Here is a 26,023-nt window from a genome sequence, read left to right as displayed (position 1 = left end):
GCAGAATTCTATTTAACTTTGTATGCTTCGAATGACCTGTTTTCTGTGTGTGTCTAGTTTCATTAAACATGGATATTGTGTCACAGGAAAAACATTCTGACAAAATGTATATTTTAACAGCAATGCATTCAATAAAACCTGCCAAATGTTGTGATATGATAAACAAATGAAGAGATTTCATAAGTCTAAAAACATCTGGATTGATTGATAAATATATAAACCTGGTTATTGTGCATTCGAAACACATTCAGTTTATTACAATTGCAGAAATCTTCCTCATTTCAAGCACTGTCAAATATGCATCACCTTAAGTTTATTCGTTTGTTAAAATTGTGTAATCCAAATATTGTATATGCAATTCAAATATGTAAATCTTCGATTTAGGCCAAAGTATTGTTTGAACGACAAGCTTAAACCTGACCATCCATACCAAAAGGAACCAAAGAAGTAGTAGCATTAGTTGTATTTCAGGTCCCATAAAAGACAAGGGAAAAAGAAAGTGTGAGAGACTAACATGTTCCCAAAGCCGATCCAACATAAAGACAGCCTGCGTGTTCTTACAGTGCAGTCGTGGTATGTATGAAAAACTGAGTTTAAGCTCTGCTTGTTGCCACGTTACGGATGGCCAAAGGGTGGCGGGGAGCAGGGGATGTGGGTTTTTGATTTAAGACTCTGTAATAATTCAACGTTCATAGCAGTCGCAGTCCACGGCCTAACTTTTCAACACATCCCAAACTGACTGGCACATCTGAGGCTTCAGCCCAGCCCTCTTCTGGCTTATCTGCGGCTTCATCACTCGCTGTGCATACTTACGCTTGCCAACGCCATCACTGAAAGACACAGAGTTGCGTTTGTCACCTCTACCGCTAATATTTATGGGTCTTTGGAGGCTTCTGCAATTCTTGCAGCCTTCCAGGTTTAGCCTTTGGCTCTAATTGGCCCTTCAGGCATGATGAAGAGAAATGCCATCCTGCGGGAGACATCACAACACTCTCCAAGAAGAGCATGGCAAGGCAATGAAACATCAAACCTAGTGTTTGCTTTGGATGGGAATCAGCTTTACAGCTCTCCCATTTAGAACAGGAGAGATCCAAGAGCAGTGGACAGCTTGGACAATCGGTTTAAGTCTTGCCCAGATGACAAATCACCCCTATTCTCGGATAAAAGTTTAACATTTCAAAATCATCCACCTGGAAATTTCGAGTACAGAGCATGAATGATGGGGAAGACCTGCATAGGATCACAATGACCTCGAATCACACCTTTGAGGATACACGTGTACAAACATTGAGTACAAATACTCACCCTCTGGAAACACAGAGACGTCTTAAGAGAGGAAAAAACAGCAAGCTTACCTTCTTTTAAGACAAGGCCACTAAATCCAAGGGACCAAGTAAAGAAATTGTGAAAGAATAGACCTATAAAAACTGGATTTCCACCACAATACATAACTCAAGGTGCTTCAGGTACAAAAGTTGGGAGAAAAAGATATTAATGCATGATGACATTTTCATTTAAGCACACAATATTATTCTATATTATTTTAGAAATCAAAAATGATTGGTGAATTATGGGTGAAATAATGTTCCATCGTCATTAAATGTAACAAATATATTTATGTAAAAATTAAACAATTATTTATTTTTTTATGTAAAAATTAAACAACATAATTATTTCTGACCTGTGCTCAATAAGTGATCATACTAAATTTTGTTTTAAATGATTAAAAATGAATGCATTTTGATTCTTGTTCTAAATATGCCTGACGATATTTTTTTGGTATATGAACTATCGTTACACTGAATAACATTTTAGTGGGTGTTTTCTATAGATCAAGATAGAAATGTATGATGGTCATTTTTTGCACATTCGAATGTATGGAAGAAAAAAAAAAACTTAAAGCTGTATTAAATATCGTTTTGATGCTTTAAAAACCCGTTTGTTTTTGTCCCATAGGCAGTACAACAAATAATGCGATATTACATATTACTACAGTTTAGGCTTTTTTTTATAGTGAATTTATTATATTAACATTATGGCAATGACAACTGGAAAACATGCTTGATTGTGATATTAGTCACAATGCCAAAAATCCTAAATGACTTAAAATAGACTATTCTTTTTGAACACAATATAATAATAACACGTAATTCCACCTTTTGGTTTCTGGAGTGAAATATGACCAAGGCAGTTTCTTGTGAGACTCACCCGATGACGGTAGCACAGCTGGTGATGTTTTCAGAAGAGTCATCCTCTGCATCGGCGTTCTGCAAAGCTGTCAGTAGGTCCAACCTGCACACTGACAATGATTGAAGTCCCACAGGTGGACACCCCCACCAACCACACGAAGGAATGCCTGCCATTCCACACTTCATAATTAATGGTTTTCTGTGGCTGTTTAACATAAGTGTACGCTGACAGCCATCACATAAAACACTCAAGGAATGTGTTAACTCATCCACCCCAGCATAATTTATACACCGAGTAGACTATGTGCTAAAAATAATAGATTGAGCAAAATGTGATCTTACAGCCAGGGATGCAAGAATATAAAATATGAATTAAAACAGATTAGGTTATTAAGATGCTATTTACTTATTTAGGTAAAACCTAGTAACAGAGCTGCAGCTCTACAAGGAAAGGATTTCAGTGGTCACCATACTGTGAATTTCCCATTGGTCATAATTGAAATGCATATCAGGAGTAGGTCACTAAAAAGTATTATAAACTAAATCACACAAAGGGAAATCACATTTAAACAATGGTCATAAATCTACATTAAACCCAAACTGCATTTAGTCAAGCTCAATAAAAACAAAAAATCTGTATCAAGGCCAACAGGCATATGCGTTTAAAACAATGGCGGTGCGAATTCTGCAACTGCCGAAATTGAAGTGCTAACACAAGATGTGTTAAACCAGCCCAAAGTTAAACCAGCAGGGAAAAAAAGACTGAAATGGGAGAGTACTATTTAGTTCAAGTGCAAGTAAATACTTCCTTCCTGCTATAATGCGGCTGATGAGGCAAATTTCAATTGACATAAATTATGTATTTACATTTGAAAGTTGCTTTGGACAAAAACATCTGATAAATTACTAATTATGCATTCCACTCGTATGGGAAAAAAATGGCTAATGCCCTATTCCTGTGTGCATGCATTTTCAAATACAAAGAATGAAAAATACTCACTAAACCTTCACTGCTACAGATAACTGAGATGTCCTTTACCTATATGATCATTCAGCATACCCTGCTGGCAGAAAAGATCACTCTGACCAACTATAGTCCTGAGCCCAAAAACTGGGGGGAAAAGGAACATTCATGAAGAAATTTGCCAATCAATTAAAAAAAAAAAACAGGCATTTTAGGAGAGATATGTTTTCTTAGGTAAAGCTTCAGTACAGTGTTCATTTTCCAATGCATGCAGCACCTTAAGAAAGGGACTGGAACAAAGGAACATTCATGAAGAAATTTGCCAATCAATTAAAAAAAAAAAAACAGGCATTTTAGGAGAGATATGTTTTCTTAGGTAAAGCTTCAGTACAGTGTTCATTTTCCAATGCATGCAGCACCTTAAGAAAGGGACTGGAACATGATAAAGGCAATTAAGGTATAAGTTTAATTTTTTTCTCTCAAAAGAATGCATATACAGTACAAAGGAGAGACTTCATACAGAGCATTTGGTTTACACCAAAACAAACAAATAACTAGGGAGGGGGGAAAAGACTGGAAATCTAACGAACTCTGATCCGCCTGTGTTAAACTATTAAACTTGGTTCATAGTTCTGAGAGGATATCTTGCACTGTCACAGACATTCAATGGTTGCTTTCTTCCTTAAAAAAACACAAGCGGATCAAAGATTTGCTGGGATCCAGCCCCTACACAAAAGAGGAGTGAAATTAACCTTTGAGGAAAACAAAATTAAGCTAAAAAAAAAAATTTTGGTAAAATAAAAACAACTGGAGCCTACAACAACTTTTCTCAGCTTACATTATTATTATTAATGTTAACCTATCCAAAAGAAACCTGGAGGCTTACCTACATGCATCACAAGTTCTGGGAAAATGCTTCCATGGTCCCTAGCAACGCATTAGAACACGCCACTTGTTCTGCTAACACTGTTAGAAAGTTCCCTGCTTGAGATAGACCAATTTTTTTCATGAGAAGTCAAAATTATACACTGAAAACAACTGAACCATTTACAGGACTACCGTCTTGAATGCCTATTAAATGGGAATATTGGCAAAGAATAAGGAGCTATTTCTAAGCACTTCAGGTGATGTTGCTCGAGGGATTACGCCAGACGTTTTTATTTCTTGGGCTAGTGACGTTTCGGATCAGGTCAGTGATTCGGTTGCCATTTTGAACACCGTACAAGGTTTGCACAGCACAATGGTAAGAAATACAACCTGAACCTACTTAAGACTTTAGCGACAGAGTGCCTGCGCAGCATTATTACTGTATGCCTTACATTAACCCACTTAAACGTCAAAATACGGCCGGCAAACCAAGGCAGCATCTCTAATAAATCTCACCATGAAGTACAGAAGACCCCTGGAATCAAAACTAGAAAAGGCCCTCTAAGGTTTTTATATTAATGGGCATGTGGGTTGCGTGTGTTTGTTGTGTGTATATGTGCATGTGTATGGTGTGTACTCTTTATATCTTTATTGCAGAGCAAATTTTGAAACTCGCTTCTTTTACACATTGCTTTTTAGAGTGTAAAGCTGTGGACCAGCCTTAGCAGAGCAAAGAAGGGAGGGGGAGAGATGGGAAAGATGGCGCTCATAGCAGCACACATTTACGCTTCTTCTTGGGCTCTGGGGGCTCCAGGGCTGCCAAAATCGCCTCATCAAATACGTTCTTTAGGCCTTTCTGTGAACACAAAGCAAGGGAGAGGATGGACAAAGAAAATAAAATCAATGGGTGGGTTGGGAATAAAATAATTTCTGCCACAGACGCAACATGATTGGATGACTTTGGACATTTGAAAATGCAAAATATGAGAACAGCATTGTAGAAATAATGAATAGGAAGCATAAACTAAATTTAAATTATAGGAAATGCTTTTAACACAAAGTAATATTTACAGTGGAACCAAGCAACTAAGAACGCTAAATGGGAATAAGCCAAAAAAAGAGCTAAATAATCAATTAGGAAGTGTCCTCATAACTAGGCCAGCACACAATTTGTGAATTTAATTTTCATTAATTTTCATCTACATTTTCAGTTTATTTTGAAAGAAAATCTGAAAAATAGATTTAAAAATGGCAAAATATCTTTTCAAATGGTGCATAAGAGTTTGCACTCTTATTGGTATCTGAAAGCATAATAAAATCAGCCAAACTGCTTAAAAGGATATCCCACCAAAAAACTAGAAGATACCTGGAAACCTTGGAAGATATTTTGAAAAATACTGGTAACCGGTTTCAGTTCCATTCCATTGACTTCCATTTTATTTCATGTCCATATAATGGAAGTAAATGGGAAATTAAACTGTTTGGTTACCACCACTCTTCAAAATATCTTCTGTGTTGTGAAGAAAAATGAAAATCATACAGGTTTGAAAAGACATCATGGTGAGCAAATTATGACAATTTTCATTTTTGGGTGAACTATCCATGTGGGATGTCAATTTATTAATGATCAATTCTGCTAAAGTTCTATGGTCCCAGATTCCATGTGGCCCTGCTAAAGACCTAAAAATAAAGATTTCAGATGATTGGCTAATTTCATACAATTTAAACATCTCTATACTTCCTCTGCAACTATTTGGGTCAAACCCAATCAACTGAAATCCAACTGAATCAGCCATGCCGTGTAGTCATTCTGACACAAAACAAGGTGTCAAACAAGAAAGTGGAAGTGCAAGCAAACACAGGCTCAGAGACCGAAGGGTTGGTGAGGTGAAGGGCTGGTCAAACAGAAACTCAAGCCTCTGGGTGAAATAACAAAACAGACCGAGACAAATGATCTGCAGGAGAATGCGACCTGCAGTGTGGAAGTTCTACAAGACTGCCCTCATCTGGGTGAAATGAGCAAGAATGACATTTTAATGAGACTTTGAGATTATTTTTGTTTGTGGACAAAACACGTCAGGTGACAGCTAAAGCAAGGGAGAACATGTACAATACACTTTTCTGCACGCACACACACACAAAGAGATTAGGGGCGAGGAGGAACTGCTTGGTGCTTGGAAACAAAAAGAATGACATTGTTTGAGAAAATCGTCCTCAGAAGAGTAGTCTGAGAAGTTATTGTCCAGTCCAGCACTATTAGCATGTCTCAAATGAGTACAAAGACCCACTGTGTGAGCCATAGTGAAAAGGATTTATTCACAAACAACTGGTGGAAGGTAGATGTGGATTGTGCTTTGTGCAAAAAGACACTGTTGGTAATGTAGAATAGTGTTGTGTTAGTGTTGGCATCAAAGTTGACCTAGGGCCAGGCCATTTAAAAAACCCAACTCTGGTTTAAAAACACATTTACTGTTTAAACAGCATTAATGCATAATTGACGAGAGAGACGCATTAAGTAATGGCAATTGCAGCTGTCTTTTATTAATGGCACAAATCATTTCACAGGATTATATTAAGCCATTTAAACTCTCAAGATGTCATATGGATAAGAATGGCACCAAACTGCAAACTGTAGCCATATGTTAATAAGTTTAGAATTAACTTTATGATACAATTGTTGCAGTACAAAATACACTGACATAAGGAATAATGATTCTTAGAAATGCAAATAAACTGAGCAGCAAAGTACTGAACTCTTATCTTTGTCTGCTCTTAAACAATGAAAAAGACTATGAACTTTAATGTCTAAAGCAACATCAGTACTTAAAGCAAAAAAAATATATATATATATGCAACCCTTCATTGTAAACTTCCACATTTTATTTTCAAACTAAAAGTGCAAATAACAACAGTAATAAAAGAAATCTGTAGAAAGGAGACAAATGTCACTCCCAGGAGCTGAAACTAAAGTTAGCAGTCTCCAACAACAAAAAAAGTAGAAAAAAAGAAGAAAATAGCAAAAGCAAATCTTTTAGTATTGGTGAAAGAAGACACATATGACGTCACTTAAGAGATTGGGAAATTTGTCATTTCTGTGGAGCAAGAGGTAACTAAAGGAAGCAGCAAACATCTGGGGAAGAGTGGGGCGTTAGAAAGAGAGAGGCTTAAAATATACAGCACTTCCGTTTTCTCTGTGTTTCAGGAGGTTCGAGGGCAGCTAGGATAGCTTCATCAAATACATTCTTCAGACCTCGCTATGAACACAGAAGGGAAGGGAAACAGAATAAAGCACCAATGTTAGCAGTTACAGAAAACATGACAGAGAGAGAAGAGGTGAGATATAAAGAGAGGAACTAGCACATTTCAACAGAGTACAGCAGCTAGTGAGGAATAGAAGCTGCTTGAAGAAGAGCTTGTCGCACAGAAAGATACAACAGTAAGTAGTAATTCTACAGGTGCAGATGCCATGCAGTCCTACAGATGACACCAACAAATTATGAAAATGGATACATTGGTGTGGCAGACAAAAAAAAAAAAAATGTAGGATGCCATCTCCATTGCCTAAACTCAAACCACAGTCCTCTGTCGACTAGAGATCCAAAAACAGTTCATTAAAAGCTAAACAAAAGTGCCAAACATAAAAAAATAATGAAATCATAATAGCTACTGTAATATATATTCTTGGTCTTACTGTGAAAGACTCAAAGCATGATACTTTACGTGGGTGCAGATTAATACTAATCAATACGCCCACTTTCTGTGTGTTATTTTATGTTGTCTTTATCATCCCAATAACCCCATTAGATATAAATCCCCTATGCAATCGCATATCGAATTATATTCTAATATGCAAGCATCAATAGGCAGAGAACAGCTGGTCAATGACAGATCAAACTCTGATCACAAACCAAACCAAACGTTAATCCAACATTTTTCAAAAACAAACATTCAGACAAGTCACCAATGTCTCTGAGCCTCTGACCAAATGCTATAAAGCTTCCACTTTCTTGCAAAGGTAAATCATACATGTAGTAAAATAAATAAAAACAAAACACACCTGGAAGACTTTGTTTCAAAAATCGAATGTCAAATAGCATGTTAAATGACCAACTAAAGAGGCAGTTTCTGTTGGTAATGTAGATGATATACGTTCATGAACATATGATTACAATTGTGCGCCGTGCGTTAAACCTCACTCACCTGCGTCAGAGCGGAGCACTCCACATATTTGACAGCCTTCAGATCGCGGGCCAGCTTCTCTGCTGTCTCCGGAGTGATGGGTTTCTGTTTGTTCTTGGCAAGCTTCTCAATGGTTGAAGGATCATCTCTCAGATCAATCTGCGTCCCCACCAGCAGGAAGGGGGTCTTTGGACAGTGGTGGGTGATCTCAGGTACCCACTGTAGGACAAAGGCCAAAGGATAAGACCAATTTTTTCCAATTAAACTGTGTAATAGGTAGAAACTAAAGTAGTAAACGACCAATATGATCAGACTAAATACTCGGCAAAAAAAACTGCAGCCAGTGTTTCTCATTAATTACTCATACTCTAGTGGCCTCCAGGCTAATCGGTACCACTACAGTTTCATAATGAACTGGAACATATTTACACTTCTCATAATAACATAAAATGCCTTTGACATTGTGTTTTGCACCATTGCTTTGGAAAAGCATGTCAAACGAACTATAATCGAACAAAATGCTGCGATTTAATTAAATATGAATATAATCTGTTGCGCTGCATGTACCAAAGTGAAGTGAACACTTTGCTCAACTGATTAGCTTGTGATCATTTGGAAATGCTACAGGCAACAGTTACACATTATTTTCACATTCACATAATTTCCAACATTTTCATGGAGTATTCCACTATATTTGTAATGAGACATCTGTAAACCAGTCTTCGCTGGAACTGCAGGTTTCCACCAAAATAACAGCTCAACTCTTATATTGTGATTTTGCTTAAAGTAATGTTTACTATAAAAAATGTTTTTGTACATTTATTTTACAGTGAAGTTGCATTACAATAGTAATAGAGACAGTATTATTACTACCACTAGTACTTCTATTACTACTACTCATAATTTAAAAGTAAATCTATTATTATATTCTAATTGTTTGACTTTCTAAAACACCAATGTGAATGTAATGTAGACTGAGACTACCACAACTAAAAAGAGGTTCAAGTCCATTTTAAAGTCCAGGTATGAGTCAATGCAAAGACTTTTCTGTTATATTTGGACACTGAAAAGTTTGAACTCTGAAAATGCACCAGATTAATGCATTTAACTTTTGTATGTCCCTGGATCCCTCTAGAACAGTGGTCGGCAACAGGCGGCCTGCGGGCCAAAACTGGCCAGATTATTTTGATAGCGGCTGGTTCTGAAATTGATCTGTTACAACAGCAACAGTTACTCACAATCAGAGTATGTGAGCGGAGCGGGGTGATTTTGACTGGAGCGAGGAGCGGATTTTTTAAAAGTCGGAGCATGGTCTTCATTCGCTCCAAGAGCGCTCCATCACGAGTACAATTCATGCCAACAGCCCGTAATATAACTGCATATTTAGCAAGAATTCACAAGTTAAACATATTTAGCTAGCTTGATAGAGAAGGATCACTCAAATCAGAAAGAATGTGAGGCTAAGATGACGGCAATTTACATGAGCGGGAAGTTATAGTTCTCAAGGAATTAGTTTGTTCCTTCAAGATACTGAATATTTTCAGCTGAAAGCATGATTTAAACAAGTACTACAACACTTATTCACACACAATCACTCTCTCAATAATGCATTCAAACAAATGCAATCTTACAGTGCATCTGTATCCGATTTAGAATGAGCAGAAATCTGTAAGAAATGTATTGATCCGTAGGTAAAACTGGCGAAAACATATTATTTTCATAAAAATCGAAAGCATGATTTAAACAAGTACTACAACACTTATTCACACACAATCACTCTCTCAATAATGCATTCAAACAAATGCAATCTTACAGTGCATCTGTATCTGATTTAGAATGAGCAGAAATCTGTAAGAAATGTATTGATCCGTAGGTAAAACTGGCGAAAACATATTATTTTCATAAAAATTCAAATTTGCACCTCAAAAAGCAGCAATTATACCTTTTAATGCTGACAACCATGTTATTAGCTTGTCATGTGGTAGGAAAAAAGTTTGAACACTATTGTTCCAATAAGCCACTTTGAAACTCTGCTGTTATTTTATTTATTTTATTTTTTTAATATACGTTATGAACAGAACTGTGATATTTCAAACATACTGAAATACTTCAGCCGCAGAGCGGTGTTTCTGCGAGGAGTGGAGCGGGAGCGAGAAATGGTGAACCCGGAGCGGAGTGTTTATTAAATGCTCGGAGGGGAAACTGTTGACGCTCCACTCCGCTCACATACTCTGCCGGACACCACCACACAAATGTGGCTTTTTGTTAATGACTGTCCTCCTACAGGATTTAACACATAGTAACATCTCACTACCAGTTACAAAAGACACTGTAACAGTCTGTCACAGGCAATTCTAGTTGCATTTTTCATCAATTAATTTCAAAAATTATCCTTTGACTATGTTCTGGCACGCCATCTACAAACCTACTTGCCGACCCCTGCTCTAGAAGGACCAAGTTCCTGCCCCCATATGGCGCTTTTCCACTGCATGTTACGGCACAGTACGGTTCACTTTTGGGGTGGGGGGGTCCACTGGGTACAGTACCTGGTACTTTTTTCAGTACCACCTCAGTTGAGGTTCCAAGTGAACCATACCATTACCAAAACGTGATGCGTAAACTCTGCTGATCACTGATTGGCCGGATCGAACGCAACTGTTTTGAACGAGCACACCTTTTTTTATCAACCAAAAAATGGCTGTTTCTTTGTCTGTTGAGGAAGTACAGACGTTCCTCTCGTTGATAGCAGAGGAGGGGATTCAGCGAGAGCTTGATGGGGCGACACGGAATGAAAAAGTTTTTTTAGGAGTCGCGGCAGTAGAGGCGGCGCAACTATAATGACAAGTGAATAATCCCGCCCACTCTAAAGCGGTACTACACTGCAGTGAAAACGCAAACTTAGCCGAGCCGAGTCGTACCACGCAGTGGAAAAGCGCCAATAGTTTCACTAAATCGTGTGGGAAACTCTTCAGGTGACCATTTTTGGCAAACAGACAGCATTGCACACCAAAAATAGAGCAGAGCAACCAACAAGATGCATTGTCATGGCTGGTTTGAATGATTCAAGCTCACCTTTTCTTTGACATTTTCAAACGAAGAAGGTGAAACAACTGAGAAACAGACTAAGAAGACATCTGTCTGAGGGTAGCTCAGGGGTCGTAATCTATCGTAATCTTCCTGACCTGCAAAGAGACGGAAATGAAAGGACAAATTAAAACCAAGAACGCATGTGTGATCCTGAGCAGCCAAAAAACGTCATTCAGTCATGCGGTCGATGGTGCATTTGAACACATGCACAGCAAAAAACTCTGGTCCCACACTGATCCAAAAAAGCAGTTTCAAGCTCAACCACTCTCCACAGGATTGTGTGGAATTCTCCAAAGCTCCTGAGGTCTAATTTCTATAACAATGATGATCATGAATGTTTCTTCCCATCAGCCTTTGAGCTCCACCCTCTAAAACAGGCACTCTGAAAACCAGAGAATCTCCTACTGTCAAACAGGTTTTATTAAAGCTTAATGATGATGAATGTTAATTAATAGGCTATAAATGAAAGTGAAGAGGTTGAACCAAGTAATTTGTACTGTACCTGCAGTGTCAAACAGCCCAAGGGTGTACGGCTCACCACCAATCATAACCGTAACTGCATAGTTATCAAAGACCTGTAAGAAAAGCAAAAAAAGTGTCCTTTGTACATTCAGGAAACATTTTGTTTGTTTTCTTACAATAAAGGGATAACAGCCACTGAAATCCAGCTAAAAAAAAGTCATAAACATGACAGGTCAAGACATGAGACTTATAATATAATAACAATAATGTAAGTAAACATGAAAGGAAGCGGAAAATACTACTCACCGTTGGTACATATTCGGAGGGGAATTTATTAGTTGTATAGGAGATTAATAGACAGGTTTTACCCACTGCACCATCACCAACAACGACGCACTTGATCGTCTGCATAGCTGTGCTTTTACAAATCCACTGTTCTCATTCAAGATCTGCAATGAAAGACAAGAGTGTTCACATGAGACACTTTATTCAGAAATAGTTGGCTTACCACCAGTGTGTCAGTCTCAAGTTTAGAAGGTGTAAAGAGAGACACTAAAGCACATGTGTATTACACAACACCTCTCTATGTCCACTACTATCACGTGTGCAGAGCAATAGTGCAAAGCACAAGCACTGAAGGAAAACATCTATCAAAATATATATCGAACCACATAATTTTATCTAATTTTTTATTAGATTCTATAACATAAATATAGAGGGAGAGCAAAAAGAGTAAATAAGGAAATGGGATCATTCCTGATAGCGATCTTTAAAGTTGTTAGAGACCAGCGGGAAGTGTATTTAGCAGGACTAAAGCCTCCTGAACTGACCATATGATCTAAATCTGTGTTTCCTGCACCACAAAACAAATATACAGCACAACCAGTGTTGACAGATTCACAATCAAATGGCTTTGAATTGACTGCTAGTTACAAGTTATTCACTGAATCCATCAAACTGGTTACCAAATCAACACCAGAATCACTTACACCGTGTCTTCACCGGACATGAGCGGCGCGACAAAATACAATAGAACCTATTATAATGTGTACACTGGATGTGGCACGGTGCAACAAATTCCCGACAGTCAACTGCTGCTGCGTTTTATTTATGACGTACTGACACAAATTTTAAATGATTTTCACCGGTCTCTTTGTCGCATCCAGTGTAGACAGACTTTAGCTGTTGCGGCGCGACACTGACAACTGTCGCGTCCGGTGTAGACACGGTGTTAGGCTACGTTCACATTGCAAGCCTTAGTGCTCAATTCCGATTTTTTTTGTCCAATATCAGTTTTACAGTGTGAACAGATCATGGTTCTGAACTGACAAAGAAAAAATACGAACAAAAATACGCAAAAGAACAATACGGACTGGGTTTCCAGGTTTACACAACAAAATCTGCCCAATTGCTTCTTAAAACTAGTCCAAAACTAGCACAACCATGTTCAGGGGGATAAAGATTCCATGGGGAAACTGTGGATTTGGCAACACTTGCGCAGCACGCTGTCATACGGAAGTAAACACGGAGGACATAAAGTAAGCAATTATGCATTTATTTATAGTGTTCTGCTGCTGAATCCGGCAAAATTATGTGCAGGCAATATGAAAAATAAAGACAAGGATGAGACAAAAGACAGCAGAGTTTTGAAGCTTTTATGATACGAGCCCTTATGTTTTGTTTGTATATAGAGTTGTCACTGTAATTCATATGAGTTCTGACACATTACACTTCCACTGATTACCTTTTGCAACTGTCTTGATAACTTTGGGTATGTAAAAATCTTTGAAGTAGGGATGCACCGAAATGAAAATTCTTGGCCGAAGCCAAACAAAATGAAACACTGGGCATTTTTGTTCACCATTGCATAAATTAAATGCGTGTGTTGGTGCGTCTGTTTGTTCATGTGGTTGTGCACATTTGTGCGTGTGGTTGTGCATGTGTTTGAGTGTGTTTGTGCACGCTTGTGCGTGTGGGTGTGTGTGTGTTTGTGCGTGTGTTTGTGTGTGTGTGTGTGTGTGTGTGTGTCAGGAGGAGTATCAGTCGGAGGGCATCAGCTGGCACATGATCGACTACATCGACAACACGGCCTGCATCGAGCTCATCAGTAAGAAACCCACCGCGCTGCTTCACCTGCTGGACGAGGAGTGCAAGTGAGTCTCTGACATCTGAAGCCTGTCTGACAGAACCAGCTCTCACAGTTATCATGCAGCACATTATGTGTTTCCCTCACTTTTCCTTCATTAAAGTATTCTTGTTTGGATTTCACAGAAATGTGAGGTATATATTAAGATACAGTAGAAGCCGATTCCATTGGATTTAGTCACAGTAACGTTTATTTAATTCTTTATTATCATTATCGTTGTTGTTTGTTATACTGTTGTAGCATCAGAAAACTGGATAGTCATCACAAATATTAAAATCAGTTTTATTTTTATAGTATTTTTGCAGTTTTTTGAATAATTTTTTAAAATCTGTATAGTTTTTATACATTTAAAAAAAAAAATAATTTAATTCACTTTAATTTTTAGTCATTTTTGTTGTATTTTTATTTATTATACTTTTTTGTTTATCATTTTATAAAAACATTTTTTTAAATATGTCTATAGTTTTTTTATTTTATTTTATGCTCTGTTCTTGTAAATATTGTGATTATTTTTATATTTGTGTATTTAAAATGTGTATATTTACTAATCAAACTTTGAAAACTAATATTTCATATTTATTTGTAAATCCTATATGCATTTGCTATTTATATATATATATATATATATATATATATATATATATATATATATGTTTGTTTGTAAAATGGCACAGTTTTGTAAATATCTGAAAGTACACTCTTAACATCAGTCAGTCAAGCATTATAATATGATAATCAATATTAATGATAGAACTTTAGTAATTGGAATTAAAACTTGATAACCATGTATGAATGCATATTAGTCATTTTAACTGAACTTCGGACTGGTGGTGGTGCTTTTCTGGTCATTCAGTGTTTCTGTAAAAAAAAAAATACTGACAAGAAATGGGTTTACACAACAAAATCCACCCAATTGCTTCTCAAAAGTAGTCCAAAACTACCACACCCATGTTCAGGGGGGTAAATATCGCGTTTTTGGGGTCGCGTCGACCCACGAAGTTGAAAAACATTTGGCAACACTTGCGCAGCGCGCCGTCATACGGAAGTAAACACGGAGGACATAAAGTAAGCGATTATGCATTTATTTATAGTGTGATCTGCTGCTGAATCCGGCAAAATTATGTGCAGGCAATATGAAAAATAAAGACAAGGATGAGACAAAAGACAGCAGAGTTTTGAAGCTTTTATGATACGAGCCCTTATGTTTTGTTTGTATATAGAGTTGTCACTGTAATTCATATGAGTTCTGACACATTACACTTCCACTGATTACCTTTTGCAACTGTCTTGATAACTTTGGGTATGTAAAAATCTTTGTAATAAACGTTACACTGCTGACTAGCGGTTTGCATGTGTACTGCATGTTGACGCGGACAACGACGCAGAAGTATAAATGAAAACTGACGCATAGCCTACGGCGTAGGTCTGACGCAGAAGTATAAATCAGCTTTAATAGGCGAGCGCCAGCCGATGAGATTGCCGTTTGCGCAAGTTCCGCCCACTACCGGAGAAAGCGGTAGTTCTTAAAAGCTGAAGAATTCCAAAGGAACTCCGTTATTTTGACAGCAAAATACAACAAAGAATATCGTTTACATGTAGCACGCATTGGTAGTGCGTCAATTCTCTCTCTCGCTGCGTGTGTGTTAAACAAAACGATGGCGAGTCGAGCGCCTTCACAGTAGAGTTTACGGGACGTTAAATACAGGTGCGTTGCACATCTATTTAGATGAACTGAAAAACAGCACAGATCGCTTGGCGGAGAGTGAAACTCTGATGCGCTCAGTCAGAGAGTGTTCGGTGAGTGAAAATATACTGTATCTGAGCTAAACTTATACTTAGCCTCCAACTCACACACTGGCGAGTAAAATCGGAGAATTTATTAGCAATTGGCTAATATTAGACATCATTTAGTCGCCCAGAATGAAGATTTAGTCGCATATGCGAGTGATTTACTCACAATGTAGAGGGTTGTCACTGAACATTTTTAATATTCTAGCAGGCACTATACCAACAAAGCACAATTTAACTTAAAATTAATAAGTTAGTAAAATAATATTTTTTGGCCATCAGACCCCCTTCTTGAATCAGGCATGTATTTCAGCCTTGCTGAGAAGAGACTTCTTTTAAAACATTAGAAAATATTACAGATCCTAATTTGAACGCTATGTGTGTATGTTATAATAAATGTATTAACAGAGCTGTTGTAATTATTATCATTATTATTGTCTTACTTTTTATTTTATTTTACAGAACAACAGTAAGATTACAATACTAACATTTATGAATGTTGATGGAGTTCTTGCTTTTTCTCAACGTTTATTTTGGTGGAAATGCGCAGGAAGACCTCAGTGCTTCTTTTTGTTGACAACAGCAGATTTATAAATTAGTCAAATTACGAATACGTTGTACGTATCGCATTGTCAAATGCCTTGTAAAAATTCATATAAATGTGACTGAGCAACTGACGAGTAAAGGCTGATTTACACTTCTGCATCTGACCTATACCATAGGCTATGCGTCAGTTTTCATTTATACTTCTGCGTCGTTGTCCGCGTCAACGTGCAGTACACATGCAAACCGCTAGTCAGCAGTGTCCACGGGCATGTTGCTGGTGTAACCCGCAGTACCACGGTAAAAGCCGAAGAAGAAGCGGCTCGTCGGAGAAGCATTATAGCCGTGACGGCGGCAAATAAATATCAAATCATTAAATCATTATTTAAAACTACAAAAAGGAGACAACAACGGTACAGGAGATGATGGCATTCTTTCAATCTGCACAAGGACTTGTACCACGGCAGATCAACATTGTTTGTTGCGGAACCCTACTGATGTATAATGCTATGTAGTATAATAAATGATAAGACACTCGTTCTTTGCGTTGTTTTATTTTATAAAAGAAGGTGTAACATTAAAATATATTAAAGTGCACAAACACACACAAAACTCAAGTACATATGGAGGGAGGGGTTCTTGCACTATATAGAGTGCGTGCCTCTCACTCTGCTGCTGGTTGTTATTTGATCGCGTCATATCATTGGTCGGTACAATTTATTCTGTCTTTTCACTTATTCGGTTAATTTCGGTTGCCGAACATTCGGTGCATCCCCTACTTTGAAGTGTCTCCCATCAGCGCAAAATTATGACGAATTATGAAATTCGACATGACTGTTCACACTGCGGTCGCATTGCAAAACATCTGACATGTATCGGATTTAGTACCACATATGGAAGTGGCACAAATCGTTTTTGGAAAGATCAGATTCCATGCGGTTTGTGCTGTTCACACTGTCATGACAAAAACAGATCCGAATCAAGTGTGAGCAAAAAAATCGGATTTGGGCCACATTTGCCTGCAGTGTGAACGTAGCCTTACTGTTGTTCAAAATATCCAAAAATGCAACAGCAGTTTTTCGTAATAAAACCATATTTTAATTCAAAATACTTAACTTTACTTTAAGCGTGCAGAAATACTTTGATCAGTATAACCACATCTAAATTTGTCAGGATAATACCAAAACTTAAGAACTAATCTGAGGGAAGTTTCTCATGCTGTTTTTTGTTCAGTGATAGACGTGTTGGTGGTCAGCAAGTATAAAAACACCCACATTAGAAAATGTGACAAGCCTTGCTACTATCAACACAAAATGTGAGAAATTAATCTGTCCCCACTTACTGCTGCAGAAGCGAGAATAAGTCATATTCAAATCAATTTCACACCCTTCAATGTCTCACAGACGGTTACATTTGTGTGCAGTAATAAATGTCCTTTAATTAGTCTGACATGCGATTGGCTTCTATTATATACATCCACAGAATGGTATCTGCAATGACTGAGACTTTAATGCATTTCGCTTAATTGCATTATGGCTTTTCTATTACTCGCCTACTCAGAGCTGATGAAAACAACTGAACCCTAAAACTTGTCAGATTTAAGCCAAGTGCACACTACTAGACTGAAAATTGCACATGCTTAAGATTAACAGGGTTTTGTCTTCTATTGCGTTCTGATTGCAGACTAGGTGCATCAATTACAAGATCATTCTTTACTCAGACCGTAGTCAAGAATTTTAAGCAAGACAGTGCTTAGGGAGATGTGGGGAGCAGTTCATTTCTTTTTTCTTTTATATACTGACAACCAGTTGGAGTTTAAAATCTGTCAGATCATCAGAAGTACACATACTAGAAGAGCATCAGCAAAAGACGCACACTGTTTATCTTTGAACTGATATTCCAAACTTTACATAATGTGTGATTAATAAGCCATATTTTTCTCATGCAAAACTGTACTAAAGGCAAACAAAATCCAACCTCATACTTCATACTCTCAATTTAAACAATAAACATACATAGCTGACATTTTAGTTTGAAAGTTGCTCAAATGTTTCCAAGAATAATCAACCAATGAGATAAAAATATCAGATGTGCACATTGTGCACTAACCAGTAGTTTATTTAACAGAAAATGTATCCATCTAAAGCATAAAATACTAAAATATTTAGACGCTGTTTCCTTTCTTTCAATGGTCATACTGTGTAAATCAGGAAATCATGAATGTGTCACAAATGATTTCTTTACTAAAAATTGAGACTATAAATATGGCAAAAAAAATCAATTTCTAAAAATCCTTACACAAAATTATTTCTTTACGTTTAAAAAGTCCATTTGTATTTTAACGTCAAACTGTCTAGTAAGGGATTCATTACCGTCTTAAGGGGATAGTTCGCCCAAAAATGAAAATTCTGTCATTAATTACTCACCCTCATGTCGTTCCAAACCCGCAAGACCTTCGTTCATCTTCAGAACACAAATTAAGATATTTCTGATGAAATGTGAAAGCTCTCAGACCCTGCAAAGACTGCAACGCAACTGTAATGTTCCCAGGTCCAGAAACGTAGTAAGGACATCGGTAAAACGGTCCATGTGACATCAGTGGCTCAACTTCAGTTTTGCGAAGCTACGAGAATACTTTTTGAGCGCAAAGAAAACAAAAATAAAAATGTTTTCAACTATTTTTCTCTCCTGAGTTACGTCTTCCGCCATTTTAGAGAGTATCACAATGCATGCGCACGCTTTCCCCCAAGCATAAACAACGCTAATTACGCAGATTACGTTCATGCGCGCACTTTCCCCCTGAACGTAAACAACGCTGATTTCGTACTTAGGGAACTCTCCAAAATGGCGGAAGATGTAACTCGGGGGTGAAGAATTGTTGAATAAATTATGTTGTTTTTGTTTTCTTTCCGCACAAAAAGTATTCTCGTAGCTTCGCAAAATTGAAGTTGCACCACTGATGTCACATGGACTGTTTTGCCGATGTCCTTGCTACGTTTCTGGACCTGGGAACATTACAGTTGCGTTGCTGTCTATGGGAGGGTCAGAGAGCTCTCTGATTTAATCAAAAATATCTTAATTTGTGTTCCAAAGATGAACAAAGGTCTTACGGGTTCGGAACGACATGAGGGTGAGTAATTAATGAACCATAGGCTATGCGTCAGTTTTCATTTATACTTCTGCGTCGTTGTCCGCGTCAACGTGCAGTACACATGCAAACCGCTAGTCAGCAGTGTCCACGGGCATGTTGCTGGTGTAACCCGCAGTACCACGGTAAAAGCCGAAGAAGAAGCGGCTCGTCGGAGAAGCATTATAGCCGTGACGGCGGCAAATAAATATCAAATCATTAAATCATTATTTAAAACTACAAAAAGGAGACAACAACGGTACAGGAGATGATGGCATTCTTTCAATCTGCACAAGGACTTGTACCACGGCAGATCAACATTGTTTGTTGCGGAACCCTACTGATGTATAATGCTATGTAGTATAATAAATGATAAGACACTTGTTCTTTGCGTTGTTTTATTTTATAAAAGAAGGTGTAACATTAAAATATATTAAAGTGCACAAACACACACAAAACTCAAGTACATATGGAGGGAGGGGTTCTTGCACTATATAGAGTGCGTGCCTCTCACTCTGCTGCTGGTTGTTATTTGATCGCGTCATATCATTGGTCGGTACAATTTATTCTGTCTTTTCACTTATTCGGTTAATTTCGGTTGCCGAACATTCGGTGCATCCCCTACTTTGAAGTGTCTCCCATCAGCGCAAAATTATGACGAATTATGAAATTCGACATGACTGTTCACACTGCGGTCGCATTGCAAAACATCTGACATGTATCGGATTTAGTACCACATATGGAAGTGGCACAAATCGTTTTTGGAAAGATCAGATTCCATGCGGTTTGTGCTGTTCACACTGTCATGACAAAAACAGATCCGAATCAAGTGTGAGCAAAAAAATCGGATTTGGGCCACATTTGCCTGCAGTGTGAACGTAGCCTTACTGTTGTTCAAAATATCCAAAAATGCAACAGCAGTTTTTCGTAATAAAACCATATTTTAATTCAAAATACTTAACTTTACTTTAAGCGTGCAGAAATACTTTGATCAGTATAACCACATCTAAATTTGTCAGGATAATACCAAAACTTAAGAACTAATCTGAGGGAAGTTTCTCATGCTGTTTTTTGTTCAGTGATAGACGTGTTGGTGGTCAGCAAGTATAAAAACACCCACATTAGAAAATGTGACAAGCCTTGCTACTATCAACACAAAATGTGAGAAATTAATCTGTCCCCACTTACTGCTGCAGAAGCGAGAATAAGTCATATTCAAATCAATTTCACACCCTTCAATGTCTCACAGACGGTTACATTTGTGTGCAGTAATAAATGTCCTTTAATTAGTCTGACATGCGATTGGCTTCTATTATATACATCCACAGAATGGTATCTGCAATGACTGAGACTTTAATGCATTTCGCTTAATTGCATTATGGCTTTTCTATTACTCGCCTACTCAGAGCTGATGAAAACAACTGAACCCTAAAACTTGTCAGATTTAAGCCAAGTGCACACTACTAGACTGAAAATTGCACATGCTTAAGATTAACAGGGTTTTGTCTTCTATTGCGTTCTGATTGCAGACTAGGTGCATCAATTACAAGATCATTCTTTACTCAGACCGTAGTCAAGAATTTTAAGCAAGACAGTGCTTAGGGAGATGTGGGGAGCAGTTCATTTCTTTTTTCTTTTATATACTGACAACCAGTTGGAGTTTAAAATCTGTCAGATCATCAGAAGTACACATACTAGAAGAGCATCAGCAAAAGACGCACACTGTTTATCTTTGAACTGATATTCCAAACTTTACATAATGTGTGATTAATAAGCCATATTTTTCTCATGCAAAACTGTACTAAAGGCAAACAAAATCCAACCTCATACTTCATACTCTCAATTTAAACAATAAACATACATAGCTGACATTTTAGTTTGAAAGTTGCTCAAATGTTTCCAAGAATAATCAACCAATGAGATAAAAATATCAGATGTGCACATTGTGCACTAACCAGTAGTTTATTTAACAGAAAATGTATCCATCTAAAGCATAAAATACTAAAATATTTAGACGCTGTTTCCTTTCTTTCAATGGTCATACTGTGTAAATCAGGAAATCATGAATGTGTCACAAATGATTTCTTTACTAAAAATTGAGACTATAAATATGGCAAAAAAAATCAATTTCTAAAAATCCTTACACAAAATTATTTCTTTACGTTTAAAAAGTCCATTTGTATTTTAACGTCAAACTGTCTAGTAAGGGATTCATTACCGTCTTAAGGGGATAGTTCGCCCAAAAATGAAAATTCTGTCATTAATTACTCACCCTCATGTCGTTCCAAACCCGCAAGACCTTCGTTCATCTTCAGAACACAAATTAAGATATTTCTGATGAAATGTGAAAGCTCTCAGACCCTGCAAAGACTGCAACGCAACTGTAATGTTCCCAGGTCCAGAAACGTAGTAAGGACATCGGTAAAACGGTCCATGTGACATCAGTGGCTCAACTTCAGTTTTGCGAAGCTACGAGAATACTTTTTGAGCGCAAAGAAAACAAAAATAAAAATGTTTTCAACTATTTTTCTCTCCTGAGTTACGTCTTCCGCCATTTTAGAGAGTATCACAATGCATGCGCACGCTTTCCCCCAAGCGTAAACAACGCTGATTACATTCATGCGCGCGCTTTCTGCCCCGAACGTAAAGAACACTGATTGCGTCGATTACGCTCTTGGGTATTCTCTAAAATGGCAGAAGATGTAACTCGGGGGAGAAGAATTGTTGAAAATATATATATTTATGTTTTCTTTGCGCTTAAAAAGTATTTTGTAGCTTTGCAAAACTGAAGTTGAGCCACTGATATCACATGGACTGTTTTACCGATGTCCTTACTACGTTTCTGAATTGTTAAAGGAGACATATTACGCCCCTTTTTACAATATGTAATATAAGTCCTCTGGTAATTTTGAAAATGCCTATTTTGAGTGAAAGCAGAAACACGCTGTTTTTCGGGCCTGTCTTTTTAAATGCAAATGAGCTTCTGCTCCCCGCCCCCTTTACCAGAATAGAGTGGGTGTAAACTTACAGATTAAGGGGCGGTAATATTATAATGAGATCCCTTTGCCACGTCACCAAGGGAGTGAAATCTGACGCGCTCGATTTCTCAGACGCTTGCAGAAAAAGACTTCCCAAAACAAAGTTACTGGGTTAATCTTTTTGACGTTTCCTTGGTTGGTAGATGCACCGGGGTCCTGATTATAGCACTTAAAACCTGAAAAAGTCAGATTTTCATGATATGTCACATTTAAATAAATTATGTTATTTGTTTTCTTTGCGCTTGTTTTCTCGTAGCTTCCCAAAACTGAAGTTGAGCTACTGTTGAGTCACATGGACAGTTTTACCGATGTCCTTACTACGTTTCTGGACCTGGGAATATCACAGTTGCGTTGCTGTCTATGCAGGGTTTGAGAGCTCTCACATTTCATCAAAAATATCTTAATTTGTGTTCCGAAGATGAACGAAGGTCTTACGGGTTTGGAACGACATGAGGGTGAGTAATTAATGACAGAATTTTCCTTTTGGGGTGAACTAACCCTTTAAATCTCATCAGTCAAATTGACAAGTGAAATTGAACAAAAATAAGTACATACAATATAGTGGAATAAAATTTCATCAACCAGTAGCAAACAAAGAATGAAGGAAAAGCAAGAACAAACGTTTTAACCCCTATTTCTGATATACTTCACATTTAAACATAGACACTTCCCCCTCTCTGACGGCCCCTTCCCTGGTCTGATTGTGGGTCACTGCAGCTTTAAACTCAAGCGTAACGTCACTGGTTTTAGCACATCTCTCTCACAGCGGGTCAGTATGCTAAACCACTATCCACACAACACAGACCCCAAGCATGTGGAGAGGACACACGGGGACAGAAAAGAACAATACGGCAATATCCCTTTCCTCTGGTGTGCGGAGGGGAAGCAGGGGAAAGAGAACCACTTCCTGCTGTATGCGTCACGCCTGAGCAGCAGCTAAGCTTCTGCAGAGCTATGCAGCAGTAAACGGGTGAGCCTTCAAGCTCACAGATGGTCAGGACAAGGAGATGGAAGCCCATCCCGGCTGTTTCCTTCCCCTCGCAGACCGCAATCTGCAGATGCAAGGCCCGACCTCATTCTAGCATCAGTGGAAAACCCACAAACAAAAGTACAGTGATCTGGTGGGTGCCGTCACCTATCTAACACAAATTCTTCTCAGAATCGTAATTAATTTAAACTAGATATGAGACTGCAGTTGTATTGTGTTTATAAGCATTATACATCCTCAGAAAAGGATTAATCTACAAAACTCACATGCTCAAAACTGCATGACATACATCAATTTATTTCACAATCCCATCGGCACATTTCCATGAGGAATAAATGTGAGTGGCGAGTTGTGTACTGGAAATAACTGTATAAAGGCCAAAGCTCAGTTCAGTTCAAGCACTAGACTGAGAAAAGCAATATAATCCAGATTCATGTGCAAACCTGACAGTAAATCCATGCTCTTTAAAACCAGGGTACATCTGGACAAGCCTATACTTTGAATTAGCCTCCTCTAATTCTTTTTTTTCCCCAAATCCACCCTAATTTTTGGGGTGGAAAATATTTCAAATAATTTTACTATGCATTTAAAGCTATTTATATGATGATCCACACATAAACTAATTAAAAGCACCGTGGTTAAATGGAATCGAATTTTTATGAAAGATATTGATACACAGTTACATTTGCACAGTAATAAATTTCCTTTAATTAGTCTGACATTTATGCAAGCTGGTTTCCACCATGGAGTTAAAAAAAATAAAGGTAATTGAAACTTCTCACAATTCAGACTTTGTTTCTCGCAATTCAGATATGAACACAGAACTTCAAAATATAAACTCAGAATTGCACTGGAAAAAAAGTCAGAATTCTGAGTTTATATCTTGCAATTCTGACTTTTTTCCTCACAATTCTGAGATCTTTTTTTTTCAAGAAAAAAGTAATTAACTCAAAATAATTTGAGTTTTGCAATAGAAATGTACTATAAATATTTTGTTATTAAATATTTTGCACATTATTATTCTTTAGCCTGGGTTAAACAAATCAACTTTGCTAGCTAATTATGTCATTTGTTTCTCTGTTTTTGCAACTAGGATTTACACAAGCTTCAGTCTGGATCCAGAACACCTGAGAAGAGATGATGCCAACCCCTCAGAGGACCGTCACGCAGCCAGAGAGAGAGATTCTCCGGCGTTCCGCAACAACGCTTAGCTGCCCGCAGCTGCGCCTGCCTAAAAATCGGCCTAATTTGCAGCACAATCGGCCAATGCCGATTAATTAAAAAATGCCAAAAATCGACCGATTAATCGGCCGGCCGATCAATTGGTCTACCTCTAATATGTACATTAACTGACAGTCACCACTGATTAGTAGGGCTGGGTTAAAAATATCGATATCTCAATTTTAATTGATTCTCATTTTTACGGAACAATATCGATTCTTAAATCCCAAGAATCGATTATTCTGATGAGCTGAAGCTGTGTGTGAACAAGAAGCGGCTGCAGAGTGTGAGCTGCTCCGTCACGCAGCCAGAGAGAGAGATTCCCCGGCGTTCCGCAACAACGCTTAGCTGCCCGCAGCTGCGCCTGCCTAAAAATCGGCCTAATTTGCAGCACAATCGGCCGATGCCGATTAATTAAAAAATGCCAAAAATCGACCGATTAATCGGCCGGCCGGCCGATCAATTGGTCTACCTCTAATATGTACATTAACTGACAGTCACCACTGATTAGTAGGGCTGGGTTAAAAATATCGATATCTCGATTTTAATAGATTCTCATTTTTACGGAACAATATCGATTCTTAAATCCCAAGAATCGATTATTCTAGCCTGTTTTCATTTAATGGATGGAACATTGAAGGGCACCTCCCATCCAATATATCGCAATAAGCATTGTGCTTTGGTACTTTTAATATGAAACAAAGTCCCAGATTTCAAATTCTATCCATTGCATTGTAGTATTTAAAAAATAAATGCCGTTATGGTGCTGTTTAATGTGGAGGGACAGATCGCTGTAGCATGCCTCAGTTCAGTAAAAGCGGCAGCGCAAGGCGCATGTGAACTGATCATCTCCTCCACATCAATACCAGTTTCAGCACAAAATAATCATGACTAAACATCCGAAGGTAAGTTAAAGAAAGAGTACAAATTTACAATCCTTATCCTGTCTCATGTAATCTCTCAATTAGTGTTTCAGCCGTGCAAAGACGTCAATATAACGGCTTGTAAACAATGTCACGTAATGTCACATTTACCTCAGAAAAACATATTCGGTGACCATAAACTCATTATTAAGCTAGAAAAATAAACTGTAGAGAGGGGCATTTTGCAAAATATATGCACCATATAACATATTCACTATAATTTTTACTGTTCTTCAATGTTTCATTTAGGTTTGAATAAATCCATCAAGTTTTTGACAGCCACCATTTAAATGTTTATATTTCAAAAACGAATTGAAGTATTATGTAGCTAATTTTAACTTTATTATTTTAAAAACTTCAAGTGTAATTTTAGCAGTTGTATATTAGCCTACAAATCAGTCAATTTTAACCTTTAATATTATAGTAATGTAGTACCAACTGACTATTTTACAGCATTAGTTGAGAGATTTTTTTCCTTGAGAAAATTTGGCATGTACTGTA

General features: G+C 37.6%; 1 protein-coding gene across 2 annotated transcripts in view; it reads right to left on the bottom strand.

Annotated features, from left to right (window-relative positions):
- Window positions 1–3,600: 3,600 nt before the first annotated feature.
- The window catches only part of cdc42 (cell division cycle 42), a 25,372-nt gene continuing 2,949 nt past the window's right edge, over window positions 3,601–26,023 (bottom strand). The window contains exons 2-6 of one of the 2 annotated variants that reach the window (XM_016268229.1): window positions 12,055–12,197; window positions 11,789–11,861; window positions 11,272–11,381; window positions 8,221–8,418; window positions 3,601–4,876 (exon numbers count right to left, since the gene is read on the bottom strand). In XM_016268229.1, the coding sequence (XP_016123715.1) occupies window positions 4,787–4,876; window positions 8,221–8,418; window positions 11,272–11,381; window positions 11,789–11,861; window positions 12,055–12,159 (576 nt within the window). In that variant the 5' untranslated portion in view covers window positions 12,160–12,197 and the 3' untranslated portion in view covers window positions 3,601–4,786. Of the gene's footprint in view, window positions 4,877–6,536; window positions 7,275–8,220; window positions 8,419–11,271; window positions 11,382–11,788; window positions 11,862–12,054; window positions 12,198–26,023 lie in introns of those variants that run through there. The other variant, XM_016268230.1, reaches the window with a different exon arrangement.

Source organism: Sinocyclocheilus grahami, unplaced genomic scaffold (genome assembly GCF_001515645.1).
Source record: "Sinocyclocheilus grahami isolate Dianchi unplaced genomic scaffold, SAMN03320097.WGS_v1.1 scaffold44.1, whole genome shotgun sequence".
In the NCBI taxonomy this organism is placed as follows: Eukaryota; Metazoa; Chordata; class Actinopteri; order Cypriniformes; family Cyprinidae; genus Sinocyclocheilus; species Sinocyclocheilus grahami.
Note: the sequence above shows the minus strand (reverse complement) of the source record. Positions and strands in the feature narration are given on the sequence as shown.